This window comes from Auxenochlorella protothecoides (genome assembly GCF_000733215.1).
Source record: "Auxenochlorella protothecoides strain 0710 unplaced genomic scaffold scaffold30, whole genome shotgun sequence".
Taxonomy (NCBI): domain Eukaryota; kingdom Viridiplantae; phylum Chlorophyta; class Trebouxiophyceae; order Chlorellales; family Chlorellaceae; genus Auxenochlorella; species Auxenochlorella protothecoides.
In genome coordinates, this window is record NW_011934162.1 from 169,105 (window position 1) to 190,497 (window position 21,393).

The 21,393-nt window shown below is 62.6% G+C and overlaps 8 protein-coding genes across 8 annotated transcripts; 4 read left to right on the forward strand and 4 right to left on the reverse strand.

Moving 5' to 3' along the window:
- Positions 1-685: 685 nt before the first annotated feature.
- On the forward strand, positions 686-2,278 carry F751_2852 (1-acyl-sn-glycerol-3-phosphate acyltransferase 1, chloroplastic; the record flags this gene model as incomplete). The annotated part of the gene is made up of 7 exons (XM_011398165.1): positions 686-713; positions 817-943; positions 1,049-1,190; positions 1,355-1,454; positions 1,629-1,774; positions 1,915-2,031; positions 2,159-2,278. 7 exons carry the CDS (start codon positions 686-688, stop codon positions 2,276-2,278), a joined length of 780 nt encoding a protein of 259 aa, XP_011396467.1.
- A 359-nt stretch (positions 2,279-2,637) lies between these two features.
- F751_2853 (Putative mitochondrial 2-oxoglutarate/malate carrier protein) lies at positions 2,638-3,543 on the reverse strand (the record flags this gene model as incomplete). Its single annotated transcript, XM_011398166.1, has 1 exon — positions 2,638-3,543. The coding sequence occupies one exon, from the start codon at positions 3,541-3,543 to the stop codon at positions 2,638-2,640; it is 906 nt and encodes a 301-aa protein (XP_011396468.1).
- Positions 3,544-4,561: 1,018 nt separating this feature from the next.
- On the forward strand, positions 4,562-5,857 carry F751_2854 (hypothetical protein; the record flags this gene model as incomplete). The annotated part of the gene is made up of 5 exons (XM_011398167.1): positions 4,562-4,690; positions 4,796-4,903; positions 5,057-5,182; positions 5,425-5,586; positions 5,729-5,857. The coding sequence occupies 5 exons, from the start codon at positions 4,562-4,564 to the stop codon at positions 5,855-5,857; spliced, it is 654 nt and encodes a 217-aa protein (XP_011396469.1).
- Positions 5,858-6,389: 532 nt separating this feature from the next.
- Positions 6,390-8,422, reverse strand: F751_2855 (Expansin-A11; the record flags this gene model as incomplete). The annotated part of the gene is made up of 5 exons (XM_011398168.1): positions 6,390-6,725; positions 7,128-7,529; positions 7,715-7,987; positions 8,160-8,226; positions 8,346-8,422. 5 exons carry the CDS (start codon positions 8,420-8,422, stop codon positions 6,390-6,392), a joined length of 1,155 nt encoding a protein of 384 aa, XP_011396470.1.
- A 2,076-nt stretch (positions 8,423-10,498) lies between these two features.
- On the reverse strand, positions 10,499-12,270 carry F751_2856 (Inosine-uridine-preferring nucleoside hydrolase-like protein; the record flags this gene model as incomplete). The annotated part of the gene is made up of 5 exons (XM_011398169.1): positions 10,499-10,582; positions 10,717-10,827; positions 10,916-10,993; positions 11,250-11,461; positions 11,673-12,270. The coding sequence occupies 5 exons, from the start codon at positions 12,268-12,270 to the stop codon at positions 10,499-10,501; spliced, it is 1,083 nt and encodes a 360-aa protein (XP_011396471.1).
- Positions 12,271-12,702: 432 nt separating this feature from the next.
- On the reverse strand, positions 12,703-14,986 carry F751_2857 (Laforin; the record flags this gene model as incomplete). Its single annotated transcript, XM_011398170.1, has 6 exons — positions 12,703-12,928; positions 13,088-13,152; positions 13,279-13,353; positions 13,489-13,597; positions 13,900-14,345; positions 14,942-14,986. 6 exons carry the CDS (start codon positions 14,984-14,986, stop codon positions 12,703-12,705), a joined length of 966 nt encoding a protein of 321 aa, XP_011396472.1.
- On the forward strand, positions 14,963-15,136 carry F751_2858 (hypothetical protein; the record flags this gene model as incomplete). Its single annotated transcript, XM_011398171.1, has 1 exon — positions 14,963-15,136. The coding sequence occupies one exon, from the start codon at positions 14,963-14,965 to the stop codon at positions 15,134-15,136; it is 174 nt and encodes a 57-aa protein (XP_011396473.1).
- Positions 15,137-16,414: 1,278 nt separating this feature from the next.
- On the forward strand, positions 16,415-21,364 carry F751_2859 (hypothetical protein; the record flags this gene model as incomplete). Its single annotated transcript, XM_011398172.1, has 13 exons — positions 16,415-16,512; positions 16,621-16,729; positions 16,889-17,023; positions 17,226-17,735; positions 17,955-18,079; positions 18,354-18,432; positions 18,725-19,009; positions 19,136-19,210; positions 19,519-19,749; positions 20,136-20,461; positions 20,671-20,823; positions 20,954-21,121; positions 21,283-21,364. The coding sequence occupies 13 exons, from the start codon at positions 16,415-16,417 to the stop codon at positions 21,362-21,364; spliced, it is 2,376 nt and encodes a 791-aa protein (XP_011396474.1).
- Between the last annotated feature and the right edge of the window lie 29 nt (positions 21,365-21,393).

Sequence of the window (21,393 nt, forward strand, 5' to 3'; positions counted from 1 at the left end):
ATCTGATCTTCCCAAGCGCACCTCTTTTCAAATGAATCACCCGCCTGTCAGTGCATGCAAGGTGACACCCAATAAGCTCTTCCCCGCCTTTCCTGTCGTGCAGCACATGTCTTTGGCCATGGTGACTCTCCCTACTCGCCGACATGGGGATAGCCCCCCTTCCCCGCCGCTACATTCGCGGAAAGGACCTCGGAAATGCCCAGACCTCTTCCAACTGAGTTTCAAGGGGAAAATCTCATCATTCGAAGCCTCTGAAAAGGGTCGACAGGCATCCACTGTGGTGAAGTGGCGTTCGCGCCGGGAAGCCTGCCAGGGGGTGCATGGCCAGCAGTGGGACGATACATTGCGACTAGCGAGTTCGGGACAGAACAGCGTTCATGGGAAAGGTATGAGCATGCTAATCCCACGCTGTGGCCTGGTCCCTCAGGGCTCCAACGCCCGGCCGACAGCCCAATTGGTCGGCCTCCAACCGGCGGTGCCACCCGCAAGGAGAGGGTCAACAAGATTCCCCACGCCACTCCATGCCGAGTTTACGTATCGGAGCAATCCATCAGCGGCCCACAAATGGTCTAGATGCGGGCACTGCCCCTGGGGCCGCGAAGTCAGAAGTACTAACCAAGATAGGGGAGGCAGGGTGGGCAGCTATGCCTCCAATGCTGGCGATCCCACTGGCTTTACCGCTGCCATGCAACCCATATTTGTGGACACCAGAGGTAGGTACTGGTGGCTTTAGCCTGCGTATACCTCTCCTTTTTGTACCAACAAGGGTCGTGCCCTGCCCAGCCTAATCCCTCAAGCCACTACCCTTCCCTCAAGGTCTGAAAGGTGCCCTGGCAGCGTTTCGTGCCTTCCTCTTCTACCTCAACACCTTTGCTTGGGCGGGCCCCCTCTTTGTCATCATGGTCTTCCTGACACCCTACGTGCTCGCTTTTGATCGGACCAGGTGCTGCCATGGGGACAGATGGCGGTGCCAAGATGTGTGCAAGCATGACGTCTTCCCTGCTCACCCTTGTAAACTTGCCACCCAACCACACACTGGGAATCGCAGGAGGAAAGCGCAGCACTTCTTCAACACGCTCTGGGCCAAGATCAGCTCCTTCCCCTTCTATCGCGTCGTCATCTCTGGCCTTGAGAATCTGCCGCCACAAGAGCAGCCAGCTGTTTATGTTGCCAACCACCAGAGCTTCCTTGTGAGTTCAGCAGGGTGGCGGCTGTGCTAGGGGCCTACCGTTCAGAATGGCCCTGGCACTGGGTTTCTGTGGTGTCAGGTGCCAAGTAATGTCTTTCTGGGGATATTTTGATGGACCAAGCTCTTTTCCCTGCAATCTTCCCCCCCACGCCTGCAACTCTGCAGGATATTACGACGCTCTTTCACATCAACCGAGACTTCAAATTTGTGTCCAAGACTGCCAACTTCTTCATCCCCATCATTGGATGGTCGATGTTCCTCACAGGTGGGCAGGGGGTGTCACGCTGATGACTGTGCATCATTTTGCTACCCATCCAGGGGCAGTTCAGGTTGCTCCGGCTACTGCAGGCCAGGACATCCGGTGTCAGGTGCCCCGTGGGGATCTCCTTTTGGCATTTCAGGCACCTACACACCCACTACATCTTTACACCCTCACCAGGTCACATTCAGCTTGACAGGATGGATCGGAGGTCACAGCAAAAGTGTCTGAAGGACTGCGGGATGATGCTGGAGCGTGGCACGTCCGTCGCCTTCTTCCCGGAAGGCACCCGCAGCAAGGACGGCAAGCTGCATGCCTTCAAGAGGGTGCGCCTTGACAAGCGTGATCTTTTCCCCTTGCTTGGCGCTTGCGGGGCACTCTGTGCGGTGCCACTCTTTGGATGCGCCTGCGGACAGCGATGTCACGAAACCATCGTTCATCAGTCCTCCCCGCTGCTCTATGCCAGGGCGCCTTTGTCGTGGCCTCCCGGCACAACGTTCCTGTGGTGCCCATCACCCTGGATGGAACAGGGGACCTCATGCCCAACTCACGCGAGTACCTCCTCTTCCCCGGCACGGTCCATGTGAGCTGGGTATAGGGAAGGATGGGCCTTCAGTCACCCCGGGTGTATTCTTCCAATGTAAGCGCATCGGCTCTTGCTCCGGGATCAGGTTATTGAGTTCTTGCCACCACTGTCTTTCCCCTCATAGGTCCGCATCCACCCGGCCATCCCACCCGGACCGGTCGACGCTCTGACGCGCGCAGCCGAGTGCGCCATCGCCTCCGGCCTCCCCCCTGAACGGCTGGCGCCCGAAATACTCGGTACCTGACCGTCCTGCTTCCCACTGCCTGCTCCTTGTCCCTAGCGCTTGTGTCCCTGTTCTCCCTTCCTCATGGCGTCATTATTTTTACCCGCGCTGTCAGAGTGGATATGGTGTACAGTGGGGGGCTCGATATCCTAAGGGAGCAATAAGGGTCGCAGGATGTGGCAACTGCCCCACCGTGTGAGCAGAGTGAAGGGAGGGTGTAGGGCGCCGTGTTCAAAGTGGGCGGGCCTCCCACTCATCCCGCGGGAGAGCTGGCCATCGCAATCCCCCCCCCCCGGGGGGGGGTCCCGCACCAGAATCCTGCACTGTCGAGCGCTGGTGAGCGCCGCTGCCTCACCCCTCGGCTCCGGGCGTGGCCGCGATCAGAGGCCGTACTTGGCCTGGAGCTTGGGGAGGGCGGAGAGGAAGGACAGGGTGAGGACGACGTGGGGAGCGATCCGGATGAAGTAGGTGGGGAAGCCGGTGTAGAACTTGAGCACGCCGCCCTCCTTGAGCGTCTTGAGCGCACAGTCCGCAGCCCCGGAGTAGGGCAGCTTCCCGTTGGCGTCGGGCTTCTGCTTCTGCAGCTGGGTCTTGACATAGTCAAAGGGCAGGGAGCAGGCGGAGGCGAAGAAGCCGGCGATGGTGGCCCCGCCCAGGGTCACCACGCTGCCGCCCTTGGCAAAGCCCCACTCCTCCAGCAGCTCCTTGGCCTGGTCGTTGGAGGCGAGCATGCCCATGTTGAGCGCCATGGCGCGCACCACAGTGGGCCCCGCTCCGGTGAACAGCCCCGACGCGCCCTCCTCGCGCGCGATGCGCAGGAAGGCGTCGCCCACGCCCTTGTAGTTGCGGCGCTGCTCCGCGGGCAGCGTGGTGTCGGCCTGCATGCGGATGAGCGTGAGGTCGGCGGGGGAGCCGACCAGCGCGCCCAGGCCGCCGGCGGACAGCCCGCACACCGCCTTCTGCCACAGCGGCAGCGGCCGGCCCTCATTCAGCCCCTTGGCCGCCTCGAAGATGTAGTTGTACAGGCCCAGGCGGGCGGTGGTGTAGGTGGCCTGGCGCACCAGGCCCGCCGACAGGCCGCGGTACAGCGCGCCTACGCCCTGGGACCTGGCCAGGTTCTTGGCAATGGTCAGGGGGGAGCCCTTGTCGCCCAGCTGCAGCCGCACCTTCACCATGTCCACGGGCTGGATGATGCAGGTGGCACCCATGCCGGACAGGCCACCGTTCACGAAGGGCTTGATGGCGGCCCAGACCGGGTTGATGGGCGACTTCTTGGCCTCGGACATGGTGATCTGGGGCGGGGGACCTGGGGAGGGGTACAAGGGTGCGGAGCAGACTCAGACCAGGATCCAGATGTGCTTTTGAATGCAAGCTTGCGATGCCAGGGTGGTGCGGGCATTGGCGGGGTTGGAGCAGGGGGCGACCACATGAGGCCCCGGGGCCTGGCCTCCGCCCAGCCGTCGACGCAGGCCCGGCACTCCGTCCCATAGCCCCGGCCACGGCGTGGGCGCGGGGTGTGCGACAAGATGCTGGCCTGTGGCGTATGCAGGGCAACCTTCGCACGCCAGCCTGCCGGCTCCCACCCGTGACGCACTCTCCGGATAACGGCCCACGCCAGACCCTACCTCGAACTTGGAAGTGGGCCGCGACCACGGTCAAAGAATATCAAGAGGGTGTAGAGGAACACGAGTTGTATGCACTGGCGTGAGCAGGCTCAGGAGTTATGTATATAAACTCGAGGGAGGTCGTTTAGTGCTACTGTACCGTAAAACCTTTCACGGGGCGCCACATCAGCCATCAGGCGGCGGGGAATTACTAAAACTGTGCTTGGCATGTCTCAGGCAGAATCCTCTACAAGGTATGCCTTCTCACCAAGTGAGTGAGCAGACACATTAGATATACATGCCCTGGACTCGTGGAATCTTACAACGTGGGCGCTTGACGAAGGAGTGGGCGGCCTGGTGTAGATACGAAGTGCCTAGTTGCCCACAACCAAGACTACCTACCAATTACACACGCTTTCATCCCCAGCTTCTACATGCGATGTAGGCTGCCGTTCCAGTGCTTGGGGGAAGCAGTCATCTAAAGATTCGAGTTATAGCGCAGCTCTCCCGTTACAATGCCCCCCTGAGGGAGCAGGCATTCTCCCCAGCTGGGTTTGGCAGCCCAATCCCAAAACACTTCGTCATCTCGATCCAGCAGCACTTCAAGATATTCTGATCTGAACCCAACGTGATGCTTACGACTGGCCTCCACTGGCCAGCCTGTGCCCTGAACCGTGCACCAGCACCCTCTCGCGAGTTGATGCCACCCGCCAGAGTCGTTGGCACGCCTCGTGATCAGCTCCCCAGCGATCGCTTCGACATTCTCGAGGAGAGAGTCGTGCATAAACGCTACCTCACGCTGTATGATCGCGTCGTGCGGTACCCGGAGGTGTGTGTACTCTGTGCGGTTGGGTGGGTACACCCGGCCGGGGGTCCCAAGTGACCGGCTCCATCTCAAGTCCAGGACCACCCCCGCCCATGCCCGGTGCGCTAGGGGAACGTGCACTCCTTCGACGTGGTCGGACACCCTGCTGCCGACTTCCACTTCTGCGTCGTCTTTGCATTCCACCCCAGCCCCTCAGGCCGCCTGGCCGATGGACAGGTGGGTGCCGGTGGGACATGGGCATCCTGTCGCCCGCAGCTGAGCCTCATGTGTGAGGAGACCCTCTGGGCTGGTCCCATCTGCCAGCATGCACCGCTTGACTCCTTGGCTCTATCCCACACCCTTTCTATTGGGCGCTCCCATCCCCTCCAGGTGACGATGCTGACCGAGTATGCCCAGGGCCCCAACTGTATCATGCACTGCCTGCCGTCAGGCTCCTATGACCCACAGAAGCATACGTCGTGGGAGGCTTGCGCTCGAGCAGAGCTCTCAGAGGAGGTACTTGCTTGCATGGTGTTAGACACTCTTGAGTGGGGGTTCCTCTGGGGGCCCCACCTGTATCTTGTTTTCTGGAGGGGAGACCTGGCACCTCTGGCAAGAAACAACTCTCGTCAGGCCCCTGTCCTACTCTGGTGGGATGATGGCTTTCTGATACCTCTTGCAAAGCAGCATCCAGTGGCACCACCACCCATGACTGTTTCCTGCTCAAGCTGTGGGGCCCCCCTCCATCCGCCTGCCAGGCCCACCTCGAGGGCGGCACATGGCACTGCCTACTGCCGGCTGGGCACGTGGGGGTGCCGGAGACCAAGTGGTGCGCCAACCGCTTCACGCCCTTCCTCTGCATCGGGCCCCGGCCTGCCATGCAGCCCAGGCCACGCGATGCCGAGGAAAGCACCATCCAGGTACTGGCAGGGTCCTGAGTGCGGGCGACGACTGCTCCACCGCCGGGCTTCCAGGCGTGGATGGTGCCCCACTGACCCCCAGCTTGACGAGATGAGGCTTGGTGGACCAACCTCTAGACTCCCCCTTCACCCTTCATTCCAGGTCCTGAGCGTCAGTGTCTCGAAGCTACGGGAGCTTATGGGCGCAGGTACCATGCTGCTGCCCTCCCTGGCAACCTGCCAGTGGGCCTTGACCCGGCTGGAGGCCGTGCACGCACCTTTGCCGGCATGAGGTGAATCACTTCTCATGCTCGCAGTGGTTGTATCAACCGCACATGACCCTCTTTGCCCTCCCCTTGGTACTCCTTGCTCGTCATCAAACTTCGAATCTGACTCCGCGAGGGATTACAGCGGCAGGAAGGGCATAGAGCAGCAGAGAGCAATGAGTTTGAGGAGCAAGCTGGGTGGTTGGGATTGGAAAATAGGTTGGGAGGGGGGAGGGGGGACCTGGGGTATCTACATGGCGTGCCACCTTCCGTCCATCCCAACATTCATTATCAGTGTTTGGGGCAAGGGTACTTCTCACTAATGCTTGCACACCCACCACATCTACCAGAAAAGGACTATGAAGCGGACCCACAAGGTGACTGGACGTAATGATGACAGTGAAGAGGCTCGCTCGCTCCTTGAGAGGTGAAGGTCGGGGCGTGAGCGCAATGTAAACAGTGAAGTGAGCAGCCTCCGTCCCCCGAATGGCCGGGGGGCTGGGCTGAGAGGGAGTACTGGCAGGGCGGCGCCGCCACTGGGCGCCCGCCGCGATCCGCTCAGGCTCTTAGGAGCCGCCGCCCTGCAGGCCCCGAGTAGGAGGACACCTGGGCGGGGCTGGTGCTGGCGCCAGAGCCGCACCGGCCGCACGTCGCGGCACAGTAGTTGCCGCTGGTCATCCAGCCCTGGCTGCAGGCGCCCCACTGCAGCTGCTGCTCGCAGGTGGAGCCGCCGGAGGGCGGCGTGTCCTGGCAGTCGGAGCTGCCGGAGGTGCTGGGGGAGGAGCTGCTGGCGGGGCTGCTGCCGGAGGCGCTGCTGCCGCAGCTGCCGCAGGTGGCCTGGCAGTAGCTGCCGCTGGTGAGCCAGCTCTGGCTGCACTGGCCCCAGTCCTTGCGCTGCTGGCAGGACACACCGCCGGAGGGGGTGACGTCGGAGCAGGAGCTGTCGCCGGCGGCGGGCGAGGCGGTGGTGGGGGAGGCGGTGGAGGGGGAGGCGGTGGCGTTGGCACCGCAGCGGCCGCAGGTCAGCGCGCAGTAGTTGCTGCTGACAAAGGTGCTGTCCTCGCACTTGCCCCAGCCCTGCTGCTCCGCGCAGGAGAAGGAGCCGGGGGCGGGGATGTCGACGCACGCGGAGGAGCCGGAGGCGCTCGTGGTGCCGGTGGTGTTGCCGGAGGAGTTGCCGCTGGCGGTGGCGGTGGCGGTGGCGTTGCCGGAGGAGGCACCGGTGGCGGCGTCAGAGTTGCCGGGGGTGGTGGAGGTGACGACCATCGGATCGGCGGGCCCATCAAAGGCAGAGACGGCGCTGGCGGCGGGGTCGGTGATGGCAAACTGGACAGAGGTGGAGAAGGAGATGGCGCCGCCCACGCCGCCGGAGATGCCGCCGTTTTGCTTGACCACAGAGTCGGCGGAGACGACCTGGCCATCGGCGCACTCGATCTGGAAGTCCAGGGGGGGCTGGGGGGCGGAGCCGTCCTCCCACACCGCGCCCCAGGTGTTGCTCATGGTGGTCCAGGAGGAGGAGGACGACGACTTGACGGAGACAGACTTGACCGCAGCGTAGCCTCCCGTGTCATCGATGGACAGGCGCAGCCACTGGCCGGCGCCGTCGTAGTTCATGACAGACACCTTCATGTTCTCGGGCACGGCGCACTCGACGCGGCGGTAGCGCACGTCGATGTTGCCCAGTCCCTGATCGGCGAGCTGTATGGAGGGGAAGGTGGGGAGAGAAGGTGAGAGATGATGATGGGAGGAGGAGCATAGGGTGGGGTGCACATGATGGGAATGCACACAGCCAGTGAGGATGGCCCTTAGGGAGGGCAAGCAGAGCAGGGCATGCCATTTGAAAGAAACAATCTGTTGACGACACCAAGGCATAGCGCACACACCTTGCCAAAGGCCAGGGACTGGACGTCGATGTGGTTGGCCTCGCACTCGGGGCACACGTCGGAGATCATGACCAGGATGGACAGGGGCTCGCCCTGGGCATCAGTCTTGCACACGCCAGTCTTGCCGTTACGGCCCTCCTCGCACTGGATCTGGAAGCACTGACCGCAGGCCTTCAGGGCGTCGGACTGGTAGTAGTGGTTGGAAGGTGAGAAGGCAGCCACGGAGAAGTAGGGGTAGGCATCCTTGGAAATGCTTCCATATCCGCAAGCTCCCTGTGGAGGAGGAAGATCGTGGGTGAGAGCCGGAGATCGGGATCGGGTGCATGCTGCGCGAGGCAACCGTCAGCCCGTCCCACGAGCCGAGCGGCCGACATGGGGGCATCATGGGCCCTGCCAATGACCGACATGGAGCAGGGCGAACACAAGAGCAGCGCTGAATAATTACCTCGGAGGTTCCAAAGGACGGAGAACTGGGATCCATGCCGTCCTGGGAGCCGCCGTAGTGGGTGATGCTGCGGGGTTGGACAGGTGATTTGTAACCAACTGTCAGACCGAGGAAACCAAAGCTTGACAAGCATGAGGAGGACAACGAAGCTTCATTTAATCACTATCATGCTATCCATCCACTCACAAGGCGTCCTCCCAGTCGGTAATGGCCTTCACAGCGCCGACAGGTGCGGCGAGGAGGGCAACAGCCAGTACGGCCATGGCCATTGCTTTGCTGTACTGCATGATGACGCTTGTCGACACGCAGAACTGCTGTGAAAACGAGTACCGATTGGTGGCGGCCCGGAGCAAGGATGTCTGGCAAAGGTGGGAAAGTACCTGCTCTTCTGTCAGGCCGAGCTTTTATCTGATCGGCGGCGCACGCGGGGTCTGCGTCTGACAGCTAATCACGTGGTCTGGCACGCGACCACCGGTTTACGAGCTGACCCTGCATGTGTTGCCCCGCGGACAGGAGCGTGAAACTCCTAATGCCTTTCAGAATGCATGAAAGCTTGCTTGAGAGCGTTGTGCGCCTGTCGAAACCGACCCGGGTCTCTGCATGGCTTGTTCCCCCTCAGTATGGCCGGGTGACGACTCGTGAACCCTCGGTGGGATCAAGGTTGTGAGTCTTACCTCTGGCCGATCTCAGTCCAATTTGGTCTGGCTGAAAGTTGAGTGATGCTTCTCGGTAACAATGGATCTGACTGCTTGCGCAGCATTGTTTGCACAGTACTACAGAATGCTCGATCGTGCTTCAAGGGATCATCGAACATGAAACACGCTTGTGATCAGGGCACAGTTATACTTGGGAGGACCTTCACATTATTAGAAACCGAATAACTTAGGGACTATAATATGCACCTTGCCCGTGGGTGGTGCTCACACCTGTCTGCATTTCATGAGCAGTACTTGTGATGCCCCGTAGAGAGAGTCAACTGCAGGTGTGCTGCCCAGTACATAGCTCGCTATGCATACTCGGCAACACACTAGCCTGTTGACATCATGCCCCCCTGTACATGGACTCTGGAGGATCGGAGCGTTCTGAATGACACCCGCATCGTGCACAAGAGAATACTCCCATTGCATAGGTGAAGACAGCAAAGCTCCAGCTCAGTACTATACGCTATAAAATTGCTTTACGCATAAGGCCATTGTGCAAGAGACAAGATAAAGGACGAAATGCAGTGCTTCATCATTCAGAAGCGACGGCGCTATCAAGTATTTCTCCAACCGAAAGCTTCATCAAGAATGACACCGAGGATCTGATTTGGCTGAACCAAGTGCATTCGTACATTTAATTGTTCAACATTACCGCACTCGTTGGTCGATCCGTGTGCTCTTCATCTTCTTACGCTTCTCATGTTCAAGTTGTCACACGATTGATCGAAGGCATCGAGGCTGAGCAGTCTGACTGAGAGGTCAGTCCTGCCGCGTTCTTGCTTTCTCCAGTCCCCATGAGCAAGCGGACGTATTGCTCGGCTCCGCACCACGTGAGCTTTGCGATACGATTTGTAAACACACGTTTAGCCCGCGTTCCAGTGTGTCGCGGGGCCATTCCAGCTTCCCCACCCAGCTGCCACCGTGGTTCCATGGGTTGCAGGGCGCCCATGTGCAGCTCAGCTGCAGTACAAATTCGTCTGGCCCCCTTCTCAACCCAGTTTGAGACTAGTTTATCCCCATTTAACCCTTTCGGTGGTCCGGGAAAGCGTGGGTGAGGTGGGTGTGACTGGGACCCGGAGTCCACCATACCAGGAACGTCTACCCAGCGGAGCTGCCATCGCTGGCGCTTTGCCAGCCACTCAGGCTTCGCAATCGACGGATAGCACCCAAACGTGATCTTGCACGTCGCTGTAATGTGATTTCGGTGGTCGTGGTCATGGCTTATCCTCCCGTGAGGGAGCACCGCCTCCAATCGAATAGGTCGCGCCACATTGGGGGCCGCCTGCTGGACTGTGGTTGCCGGGGCACACAAAGGAATTATGCTCACCCGAACCCTGATACAACAAGATTATGTAGCACACTCGAGCATCAGATAGACGGCACGAATGATTTGTACGATTTTGTCAACACTCTGGCTCCATGGTGCTCACCATTTTCAGGCCCTGATGAGGACGACCTCTTATCATCACGCAATGCATGCATCCACGGCAGAGGGCAGTGCAGGTCTACCCACCACACCGCAGGCAGGTCAACTTTCAGATATTTCATATTCATTCAGCATCCTAACGGGCATAAATATTACGCTGCGTATGAGGGGCTTGGGATAAGGGGTTTCTCCCCCTGGTCACGGTGGCCATCTTAGTTGTTGTTCAACGGCGAGCGTGCATCTGCTGCAGCAATGGCATCCAGCACCAGCCGCCAGAATGCAGCGACATCCATGGCCTACATGGTGTGGTGGATGGATCTCGGCGAATTTGCATAGGGAAGTGGGCCCCCCTCAACCAGGATTGGAATTCTGGCATCGCATGGCTCCCACGCCGTGCATGGGTGTTGCTCCCACCCCCTGGACAACCTACCAGGCAGACGGTGGCGTTGGGGGCCCGGCCGGTCGTGCGTCGGAGGTCAGTGACGGTCTGACCAGCGCTGAGCACGCTGTGCGTCTCCACATCCACTCTCAAGTGCGACGCCTGTCGAGGTGAGAGGAGAGAGCTGTCGTGAGGGGGACCAGGTGCGTTGCAAATGCGCCCAGCTGTGAAGGTTTCCCATGCACCCTACCTTGAAGAGGCTGCGATCAATGACATACGCCACAGCACATGGGTCGTGCAGCGGAGGGTGCACGAAATCGAAAACCTCCTTGTACTAGGGGGCAGGCGAGTGGAGTTTACGGTACGGATGTCAGGTAGAAAGCAGGAGGGCATAGCGCAGGCAATGGCACAGAGGCAGGGTGGTCATCGAGTGGCCCGGCGCGCCCCATGGACTGCGGCCCAGTCGCCAATGTGGCGCCCCAGCCCCATCTGAGTCAAGATGACATCTTCAGCCTGGGCTGGCTCGCAGCCCCTCCCCACACCACAGCCTCACAACCTCAGGGCCCGGGCCGCCAGAGCCTCACCGTCTTGGCAAAGAAGTGCAGCAGGTCGTGCATGGCCTGGCGGAAGGGGGTGGCGCCGCCGGGGGCTGCTCCCAGCACCGCTGTCGCCACCTCTGGGCCAACCAGTGCCGTATGCGTCACCTCCAGAGGGACCATGGTGATGCGGGCGCCGCTGCGCATAACCATGGCGGCGGCCTCGGGGTCGACCTGGATGTTGAACTCCGTGGAGGGGCCTGAGCGGTGTCGTGTGGAGCGTAGAGGCGTGGGTGAGGGGTGGGACGGCGTGGGGAGGTTCTTGCCGGGCGCCCTTGAGGGGGGGGGCGGACACAGTGCCAGGGTGACGGGCCTCGCACATCTCCCAGCGGCGGCACAGCCGGCGCTGCTGCCTGCTTGCCCGGCATTGCGAGCGCCAGCTCTGGAATGCCACCCGAGACCCCTCCTCACCTGTATTCCCAGTTCCGAGGGCGCCCCCCATGAACACGATCTCGATTCGGTCCACGATCTCGGGGAACAGGGTCAGCAGGAGGGCCACGTTGGTCAGCGCCCCAGTGGCGACGACATGCACGCGCTGTGCACGCTGCGCCGCTGCTGCGGCGATGCGCTCTGCCATGACGACAACGCCACGCGGCTGCAGCGGCCCTGCAGCAGCTGGAGCACTGATGTCGGTGTCGGTGCAGCGGGCGCCCGTGGGGCCTGTGCTGTGGGGGCCGATTCCGGCCCCCACAGGCACAGGGGGAAGCAGTGGCCCGCCACTAGGGCCGTCCAGGCCCGAGTCGCCGTGGATCTCGGCGCAGGCCACGGGGTCACGCATGACGGGCCGGCCCTGGCCCTGGACCACCTCCACCCCTGCCAGCCCGGCAGCGTACAGGACCCTCCTGGCATTTTCCGTCACTTTCTCCACGCTCTGGTTCCCTGCAACGGTGCTAATACCCAGGAGGTGCAGCTGGGGACTGTAACCAGCAAGTAGGATGGCGATGGCGTCATCGTGCCCCGGGTCGCAGTCTAGCCACACGGGGGTCGGGGGGTGCGTCGACTGCGGCATCGCCGTGCCTGGCCGGCTGGATTGACGGGGGACCGATCTGTGAAACAATGCTTTGTTCAAACACTACGATTGGGTAAGGTTCACCTGGTGAGTTTGTCGAGATCCGGTGCAAGAGTGGCCGATCCTGTTCGGAAATGCCTGTGCCGGCCGGCCGCCGGAACAGGTGTGAAGTTGCTGACCTCCTCTGGTACATGAAGTTGCTCACCTTCAGCCTATAATCCTTAGCGTGGTTGAATTTCACATGTCAACATGGGTGCAGGGTGATATCAGGGACCATCTTCCTCTCGGTATTGCCCAATGGCAGGCAGGATCAGGATCCTCAGGGCTGCCCAGCCATGGTGGCAGCGAGCATGCACAGGTCGCCCCCGATGCAAGATGCAACTCGATGCAAAAGGGCGGTACAGGCAAAAGTCAGGGACTGGAGGTTGAGTTTCAGGTACGTGCATCGCTGACGCCGCGCTCGCCACTCAGCAGCTGCTGTGCCGACTCGGTGAGGGCCTCCAGGGCAACCCGGAGCTTGGCCACCTCCTCTTCGGCGTGCAGGATGGAGTCCAGCGTCCTCCGGCCCTCCGCCTCAGCGCACTGGATGGCAAATGCCCGAGGCACTGGGACAGTCTCGGGGCGAGGGACTGCCTCCTCCTCCGGGGCCAGGAGTGTGCTGCTGTGGGGTAGGGTGCTGACTCGCCATGTGACTCGAGGGCCGAACGCCTGTCGGCAACAGCACAGAACAGCAGCCAGCATGCTGAGTTGGACGACACATTGCCGCAGCCCACCCCACTGCCCTGCAGAGTCCCATCCTTTCCGCCCACCAGCATACCTGGGCAGACCCTGGTGCTGCGATGCCTCGCTCTGGATCCCGCTCTGCCCGATGCCGGAAGTGGCCTGCGAGAGGGAGGCAAGCACAGCTGTTCCAGGGGTTGCCCAAGGCGATGCCAGTTCTATTCCCGGCCGCTCTCAGCCCTTTGGTCGCCATGCGCTTGGCCGACCCCCCCCCCACACCACACACACCTGTCCGGCAGTAGCCTCTGTTGATGCCTTCTGCGCGGCCTCCTGCGCAGCATCCGCCTCAATCTCCGCTATCCTCTGCGAGTGGGATGGAGGGACCGCAGGGCCGATGACTGCCTGCGACCCTCGGCGAGCAGGCATGCGTCGGGCCGGCACGCTTTCTGCCAGGGAAGGCGGCCATCTCCGCCCCGTACTTGCCTGCATGGACTTGACGATGGACAGGGTGGCCGCCACCTGGCGCTGGAAGGTGCGGCGGATGAGGATCTCCTCAGCGGCCGCCCAGTCGGCACTGCTGGACCCGCTCCTCCCGCGCTGCTCCCGCCTGAGTTGTTGTGGCAGAGAATGCACTCGGGGGATGGATGGTGGGGCGGGGGACCAGGGAGCTCTGCGTCGCCCCGCTCGGCGCCTTGGCGGATGCTGGAGTCTCGGATGGGCCAGCTCCCTTTCCAGAACCCAAGCCTGGGCCACCACGAGACTCCTTGCCGTACCCCTTGCCATGGGCGAGCTCCCTCATCCAAGGGGCGCCCCCAATCTCTCGCACCCCACAACCTCACCAGCATCGAACGCTCAGTGGCCCCCAGCGCCATAATGCCGACCCCATCCTTCCCCCTTTCCTCCACTCACGTGTTGAATATGGCCCGGGCCGCGTGGCCTACCTCGTCGCCCCGTCCCTCCACCAGGCGCCGACGCACCGTTCTCCAGCAGTCGACGTACGGGTGGGCCTGGGGCCTGGCCTCGCGCACGGCGCGCAGCGCCTCCTCCAGCCCCAGCCCCTGGACGAAGGTGAGGTAGCCCACGGTGGTCAGCGTCGCGCGATTGATCCCGGCGGTGCAGTGCACGTAGACGCGGTGCCCCATGGCCAGCAGCGTGTGCAGCGCGCGGACCGCCTCCGGCAGCATGGCCGCCTGGTCGTCGTGGTCAAAGTCGCGGACGGCGACGCGCGCCGCCAGCAGGCCGCGAGCGCATGCGCGGGCGTGCAGGGCGGGGTAGTCGATGCCCAGGGCCTCCAGGCAGGCGTCGGACTGGAGGGAGAGGATGGCCGTGGCGCGGCCCTCCTCCACGATGCGGTCCTGGGGAGGAGGGGGGGGAGTGGGAAGGGGAGCAGGAAGGGTGTGGGGGGGGGTGGGTCCAGGCGGCGAACAGCGGAGTGTCAAACCATGTACAGCCCGCCCACTCGCCTTGGGGCCGCGCCGAGGACCCAGGGCACAAGCGCAGGCCATTCAGAGTCCCCCCCCTTTCTCATACTGCACAACCCAGCCCACACACGATGTCGGAGGGGGAGCGGGGGCAGGAGCCGATGAGGATGGGGTGCCCAGGCAGGGAGTCCCAATTCAGGGTCCACCGCCACTCGTCAGAGCTGCCCTGGCCCCCGCCGCTCTCCTGCCAGCGCGCTTTGTTGGCTTCCTCCTCCTCCTTTCTCACAGGTGGAGCTCCCGGGGATAGGAGCACGGGGCTGAATGAGACAAAGGGAAAAGCACAATCCCCACCAAGGTGGGTACCGGAGAGTGGTGCGAGTGCGCCTTGAGCAGCTTTGCCAGTAACCGGTGTTCTCAGGTTCGGATGTACCTTGCGAGGCCTGTGCTGCAATGTGCCACTTTTTAGGGGGCGCGTCGCGGCTTGAGGAAAAGTACGGGCGGGAGCTGTGTCGAGCTGTGGCAAACCCCACCTTGCACACAGATCGCACGGGATGGATGCAGTTCAACTGCTGCATTGCGACTACGATGAGTTTGAGGATTTACCGAGAGGAGCGCGGGGAGGGCGCTTCTGCGCCGGTTATGATGCCCAGGCAGGTAAGATACCTCAGCCCGAGGCTTGGCGCCTGCTCGCCTGCCCAGAGATCAGATTCGCGAGAGCGCGCTGAAGGGGTGTCTCGTGCCGAAGTCAAGCATTCTCTTGACCTCTCCACATGCTCCCAAGGGAGAATTCGTGAATTGGGAGTCTCTACCGCTCAAGCCTCGTCAACCCGACGGCGGTGACGGAGTGTCTTGGAGGTGACCAGAGATTACGGAACGGGAGGTCGCTGTTCCGAACCGCCCCCCGGCAGTGACCGGAGCGTCAAGCTCACCTGCTGCTGATAGAGCATTCCACATGAGTACTGTGGGAACTCCCCACAAGAGGGGGCATGCCCGCTCTCGGTCCAGTGTGGCGGGCGAGGAGACTCCCATTCTCCAGGGCTGGCTTGCGAGGTGCGGAAGGGTGCATCAAACCATGTACAGCCCGCCCACTCGCCTTGGGGCCGCGCCGAGGACCCAGGGCACAAGCGCAGGCCATTCAGAGTCCCCCCCCTTTCTCATACTGCACAACCCAGCCCACACACGATGTCGGAGGGGGAGCGGGGGCAGGAGCCGATGAGGATGGGGTGCCCAGGCAGGGAGTCCCAATTCAGGGTCCACCGCCACTCGTCAGAGCTGCCCTGGCCCCCGCCGCTCTCCTGCCAGCGCGCTTTGTTGGCCTCCTCCTCCTCCTTACTCACAGGTGGAGCTCCTGGGGATAGGAGCACGGGGCTGAATGAGACAAAGGGAAAAGCACAATCCCCACCAAGGTGGGTACCGGAGAGTGGTGCGAGTGCGCCTTGAGCAGCTTTGCCAGTAACCGGTGTTCTCAGGTTCGGATGTACCTTGCGAGGCCTGTGCTGCAATGTGCCACTTTTTAGGGGGCGCGTCGCGGCTTGAGGAAAAGTACGGGCGGGAGCTGTGTCGAGCTGTGGCAAACCCCACCTTGCACACAGATCGCACGGGATGGATGCAGTTCAACTGCTGCATTGCGACTACGATGAGTTTGAGGATTTACCGAGAGGAGCGCGGGGAGGGCGCTTCTGCGCCGGTTATGATGCCCAGGCAGGTAAGATACCTCAGCCCGAGGCTTGGCGCCTGCTCGCCTGCCCAGAGATCAGATTCGCGAGAGCGCGCTGAAGGGGTGTCTCGTGCCGAAGTCAAGCATTCTCTTGACCTCTCCACATGCTCCCAAGGGAGAATTCGTGAATTGGGAGTCTCTACCGCTCAAGCCTCGTCAACCCGACGGCGGTGACGGAGTGTCTTGGAGGTGACCAGAGATTACGGAACGGGAGGTCGCTGTTCCGAACCGCCCCCCGGCAGTGACCGGAGCGTCAAGCTCACCTGCTGCTGATAGAGCATTCCACATGAGTACTGTGGGAACTCCCCACAAGAGGGGGCATGCCCGCTCTCGGTCCAGTGTGGCGGGCGAGGAGACTCCCATTCTCCAGGGCTGGCTTGCGAGGTGCGGAAGGGTGCAGGAAGTTGGGACGCGATCCACTTTCAGAGAGCGGTCCTGGGATTCCCATGGTGCTGAGAGAACCCTTACAATCCGATTTACGCTCCTTTGCAGGGAGTCGGGGGTGGTCAGCGCGCTGCTGAACAAGCGGTTTGGAGCCCTGTACCCAACGGCGCTGGTGACCTACAGGAAGGAGACTGACGAGGCAAGCAGCGGGGGTATGGTTGGTTGTGTGTTCGGGTCCAGCAGGGTATGGGTATGTTGCCGGTGCAGGATCACCCGTTGCGATCCTTGCTGACCCCAGGCACGGCACGGCCAGGCGACTCGCTGCATTGAGCGACCCCTTCCTCCCTGCCACCCTTCCTCCCTTTCCTGAAACCAGACCCCGTCCAAGGTCTGGTCCCTGAGCCGGGACGTCTCGCTCACCCCAGTGGACCGCCACACCTTCAAGCTGCGCCATGCCAAGACCAGCACGTTGTGGGCGGTTACCGCCAAGGCCTACGATGCTAAGGACATGGTGAGAGGGAGTGGGTGGGTGGGTACTTGCCCATACGTGCGTGGTGTGGGATGCGCCCGCAGCCTGGGCTGACGAGGGGGTTGAGGGTGGTAAGGTCCCTTCCCCCCGTCAGTAGCTCATTCCCACTCGTACTCTGTAACCTGTTGGCGCTCAATTTCCTAATTCCTCATTCTCCATGCCCTCCTTCCCACCTGCACCGCAGTGGGGCTTCTCAGTCAAGTGGCCCAACTCCGGCATCATCGGGCAGGACCACCTGGTGCTGGCGTTTGAGGAGGAAAGAGAGGCGGAGCTGTGGCATCGGGCACTCAGTGACGTAATTGCCCGCCTCCCCGCCCGCACCGTCTCCGGCGTCGGGGACCTGCACTCCCGCCAGGCCTCTCTGACCTCCGAGGCTGATGCAGGGGAAGGCTCCCCGCCCCCCAGCCCCATGAAGAGCGGGCTGGGAGCTGAGCTGGGCGCTGAGCGTGGCGCGGTGGCGACGGGCGCTGAGGGTTCCGCCGCCGCCGCCGCCCTCCCCGCCACGGCGGTGCCGATGCGTCACGTGCGTGCGGCGTCGGAGGACTCCACGGCGCGCCCGCGCCCGCGCTCCTGGGCCTCGGTCATGCACATCAACGGCGTGGCGCTGTTTGTGGAGGACTCGGACGCCGACGGGTCGGGGGGCGCCATCATGGTGTCTGCCGTGGTGAAGGCGCCCCCGCACGATGTCTTCAGAGTGAGTGGGATGGGTGGAGAAGTGTGCGTGGTTGAGTGGTTCGGAGGTGTTCTAGGGGTGTGACAAGCGGGGGGTCTCTGCTTGGCCGTATGCTTGCCTCCAGCTGGGTCACAGGAAGTAGGGTACAGCGGGAGGTGGCCCGACGCTGGTGCAAGTGGCTAGAGGCATCAAGTGCTGCCCACATCAACACGATCCCTTTTTTGCCCCCCACCCCTGCAGCACCTGGTGCACAACCGAAAGACGGAGGGCAAGGACATCTTCTCGGGTGTCAGGGTTCTGGAGGTCATCGACGCCACCACCCAGGTCGTGGCCCAGACCTGGAATGCGTCAGGCATCGCGAGCAGGTCGGCACATGCTTTCTTTGGAAAGAGGGAATTGGCAGTGGACAGGCTGGCAGCCATACACGAGGCAGTGTTGAGGAATCAGGTGTTTCCCTGCACAATCAAGTCGGGGCGCTCTGTGGAGTGCGGTGCACGAGTGGCGTTAGAAACAAGGAGTGTCTTGCTCGGACCCGTGGCCCGGCGCTCATGGTTCGGGCGACGATTTCCACCCCCTTAAACCAAGCTCCCTCCACGGCCCACCTATCTGCCCTCCCTCTCCCTCCTGCCTTCCCTGCAGCTTCCTGGCTCCCAGGGAGATTGTCCTGCTGCGAACCTTCCGTCGCGACGAGGACGGAACCTACATCGTCCTGTACCAGGTGGGACATTCCGGTGACTATGGGAGCTCTTTACAGGAGGAGAGGGAGGGAGGGAGGGTTGTGATCCTGTTCCGGCCACATCAGATCCCGCCACTGGCATGTAATGGGCCAGCAAGCATTGGGGCGTCGGTCAGGATGCCCGCGACTCGGACCCCGTCATCATGGCCCGCTCACAGCATCTGTGACAGCACAGGCACCTCACCCCCTCGCCCCCTTGCTCCCTCACCACCCCTCCCCCCTCGCCCCCTCGCTCCCTCACCACCCCTCCCCCCTCGCCCCCCCCTTGCCACAGTCCACGCGGCACCGCTCCGTGCCCGAGTCGCGGAGCTGGGGCTGGAACGCCCCCGTGCGCGTGGGCGTGCAGGCCGCGGGGTTCACCGTGGCGCCGCTGCTGCCCAAGTACCACACTGAGGGCGAGTCGCGCGAATGCCTGCTGACCATGGTGCTCAAGGCCGACTTTGGCGGCGTGGTCAGCGAGCGCTCCCGCCTCGCGCGCTTGTTTGGTCCGCTGGCCGGCGTCGGCCTGCGCGGCCTGCTGGAGCCCGTGGTCAGCTCCGTCATCGTCCTGCGGGACAAGGTGGAGCAGGACAGGTTCGTGCTGCGCCCGCTCTCCTCCTCGGACCCCACCGCCGCGGTGGGGGCCGCCGAGCCCCTGGCCCTCGGCCCGGCGGAGGAGGCGGCGCGGCGGCGCGCCGCGGTCCAGAAGCGCAGCGCCTCCACGCTGGCCTACCGCCGCGAGCCGCTCCTCCTCGCCCAGCGCGCCGTGGCGGCGGAGCAGGTGGGAGAGCCGTGCTGTGATGGGCTTGTCGTTGGGATGGTGGTGGACGGGGGTGATGGGAACTTCAGGAGCAAGGGCTGGTTTGCATGTGACCCCGGTACAGCGGCGGTCTCTGTTGTTTTTGGTGAGTGGGCTACGTCGAGTGACGCGGGGTCGAGTGAGGGAAGGCCAGGGGCTGGAGCGCTGTAGCAATGCTTAACCTCCCAAATGGCCCGAGCTGTGGCGATGCTTGAGCCGGCTCATCCGCCCCCTCCGACCTTGACGCGCAAAATCAAACCCCGTGTGACGCTTGTCTACCCCTCTTGCAGCTGTCAAGGCTGTCCATGCTGCCGCCTGGGGCTGTGCCGGGAGCGCTGGGATCAGGCCCCTCGGTCTCCGGCCCAAGCAGCACGGGCGCGGCGGCCCCTGCTGCAGACGCTGCGCCGGCGGCCGAGGCGGGCGACGCTGCCGCCGCAGAGAGGGTGGAGGAGGACGCCTGGGCCATCGGCGGGACCTGCCCCCGCCAGTTCTGGTCCTGCCCCGGCGATGCAGGGTTCAAGGTACTGTGTGTGGTAGGGGGGGGGGAGGGGAAGAGCATACTGCTCGTTGTGAGGGACTGTGAGTGTGGGCCAACGGTGGGGGAGGGGCAGAGGGATTTGCGCCTGATGGGCGGAAGAATGGGCAGTGGTATGGGCTCAAGTGGAGAGAGGATGGAGAAAGGCAGTCCTGTGAGCGTCTCATATTGTTTTGTATCAGAAACGCAGCGACCCAAACAGGATGGCTACCTTTGCGACCTGAGCCAATGCCTTGCCGAAATCTCCCACTCAATGCCAGCCATCCAGATGCCCGCCCGCCCCATCCGTGTAGTTCTCGCCAACACACTTCGCTCTCTCACCCTCCAATACTCACCCAATGCCCCCCTTTTTTCCCGTATCAACCCTTCTAGGTGCGTGGCCCGAGTTACCTGGCCGACAAGCGCAAGGTCCCTGCCGGCCCGCCCGTCTTCGAGCTGGTGGCGGTGGACCTGCTGGAGCTGGAGGAGCCCATGCTGCATGTCGCGCGGCACCTGCCCTCGGTGCGCAACGCGCCCGCGCCGTTCCTCTTCTGCGTCCAGATGATGGTGCCCTGCAAGCCCCCTGTGGCCCTGGTGGCCAGCTGGGCGGCGCCGGTGGCCGTGCTGGACGTGGCAGAGGCCGACCTCGTCGCGGCCTACGAGGCGCACAGCGGCAAGCTGACGCCAGGGGACGCGGCCTTCCTCAAGGCCCTCGCCGCGTGAGCTGGGCGGTGTGTGTGTGGGGAGGGGGTGGGGTGGGGTGGGTGCTGAGGTCGTGCGGAAGGGGGAAGGTAGGGCCGGGACGAGGGGTGATGACGGCGGGGCGTATAGCCGACTGGGAGTTTGTTGCTCAGTGTGCCCCTTCAGATGCCCACCCAGTGCCAATCCTGTGTCGAGCACATTCCAACTCCTCATCCGAGCTGCGCAGCTTCATCAACGGCGAGGGCCCTGAGGCCGATCGGGCACGCAACAAGCAGTTCAAGCTCATCCCCCACATCTCCAAGGGCGCCTGGATCATGCAGAAGTCTGTGGGCACGACGCCCGTGATCCTGGGACAGAAGCTGACTACCAAGTACTTCAAGTGAGCTGGGGTTTGAGGAGGGCCGCTCTGCGGAGGTTTCTTATGCAGGAAGCCGCCCAGATGTATGCTGTGGCCAGCGCAATACCCGGATCTTGCCACAAACACCTTCAATTCCCCTCCCTCCCACCAGGGGAAGCAATTACTTTGAGGTGGATGTAGACATCGGCGCGAGCTCCGTCGCGGCGTCCATCACAAACATGGTGGTTGGGGCGACAAAGTCCTTGACCCTGGACATGGGCGTCTTGCTAGAGGGACAGACCCCGGCCACACTGCCGGAGCAGCTCCTGGGGACCATCAGGTCTGTGTCAATGAGTGGGAGACGGTGTTGTATTCTGCAGCGGCGATGTCACAAGAGTCATGACTGTGCTGAGACAGGCACGTGCCACAACAAGGCATGACTCCACAGTGGCTCATCTCAACCCTCACATGCCGAAAAACCACACATCTCACCCCCCTCAGACTCGCGGCACTGGACATGAAGACCGCCGCCTACTTTGATGAGGGGGCGGGGCGCATCATCCAGCCCGAACAGCTCAAGTAGGAAAGGATGGGCAGCAGGGTGCGCGAAGC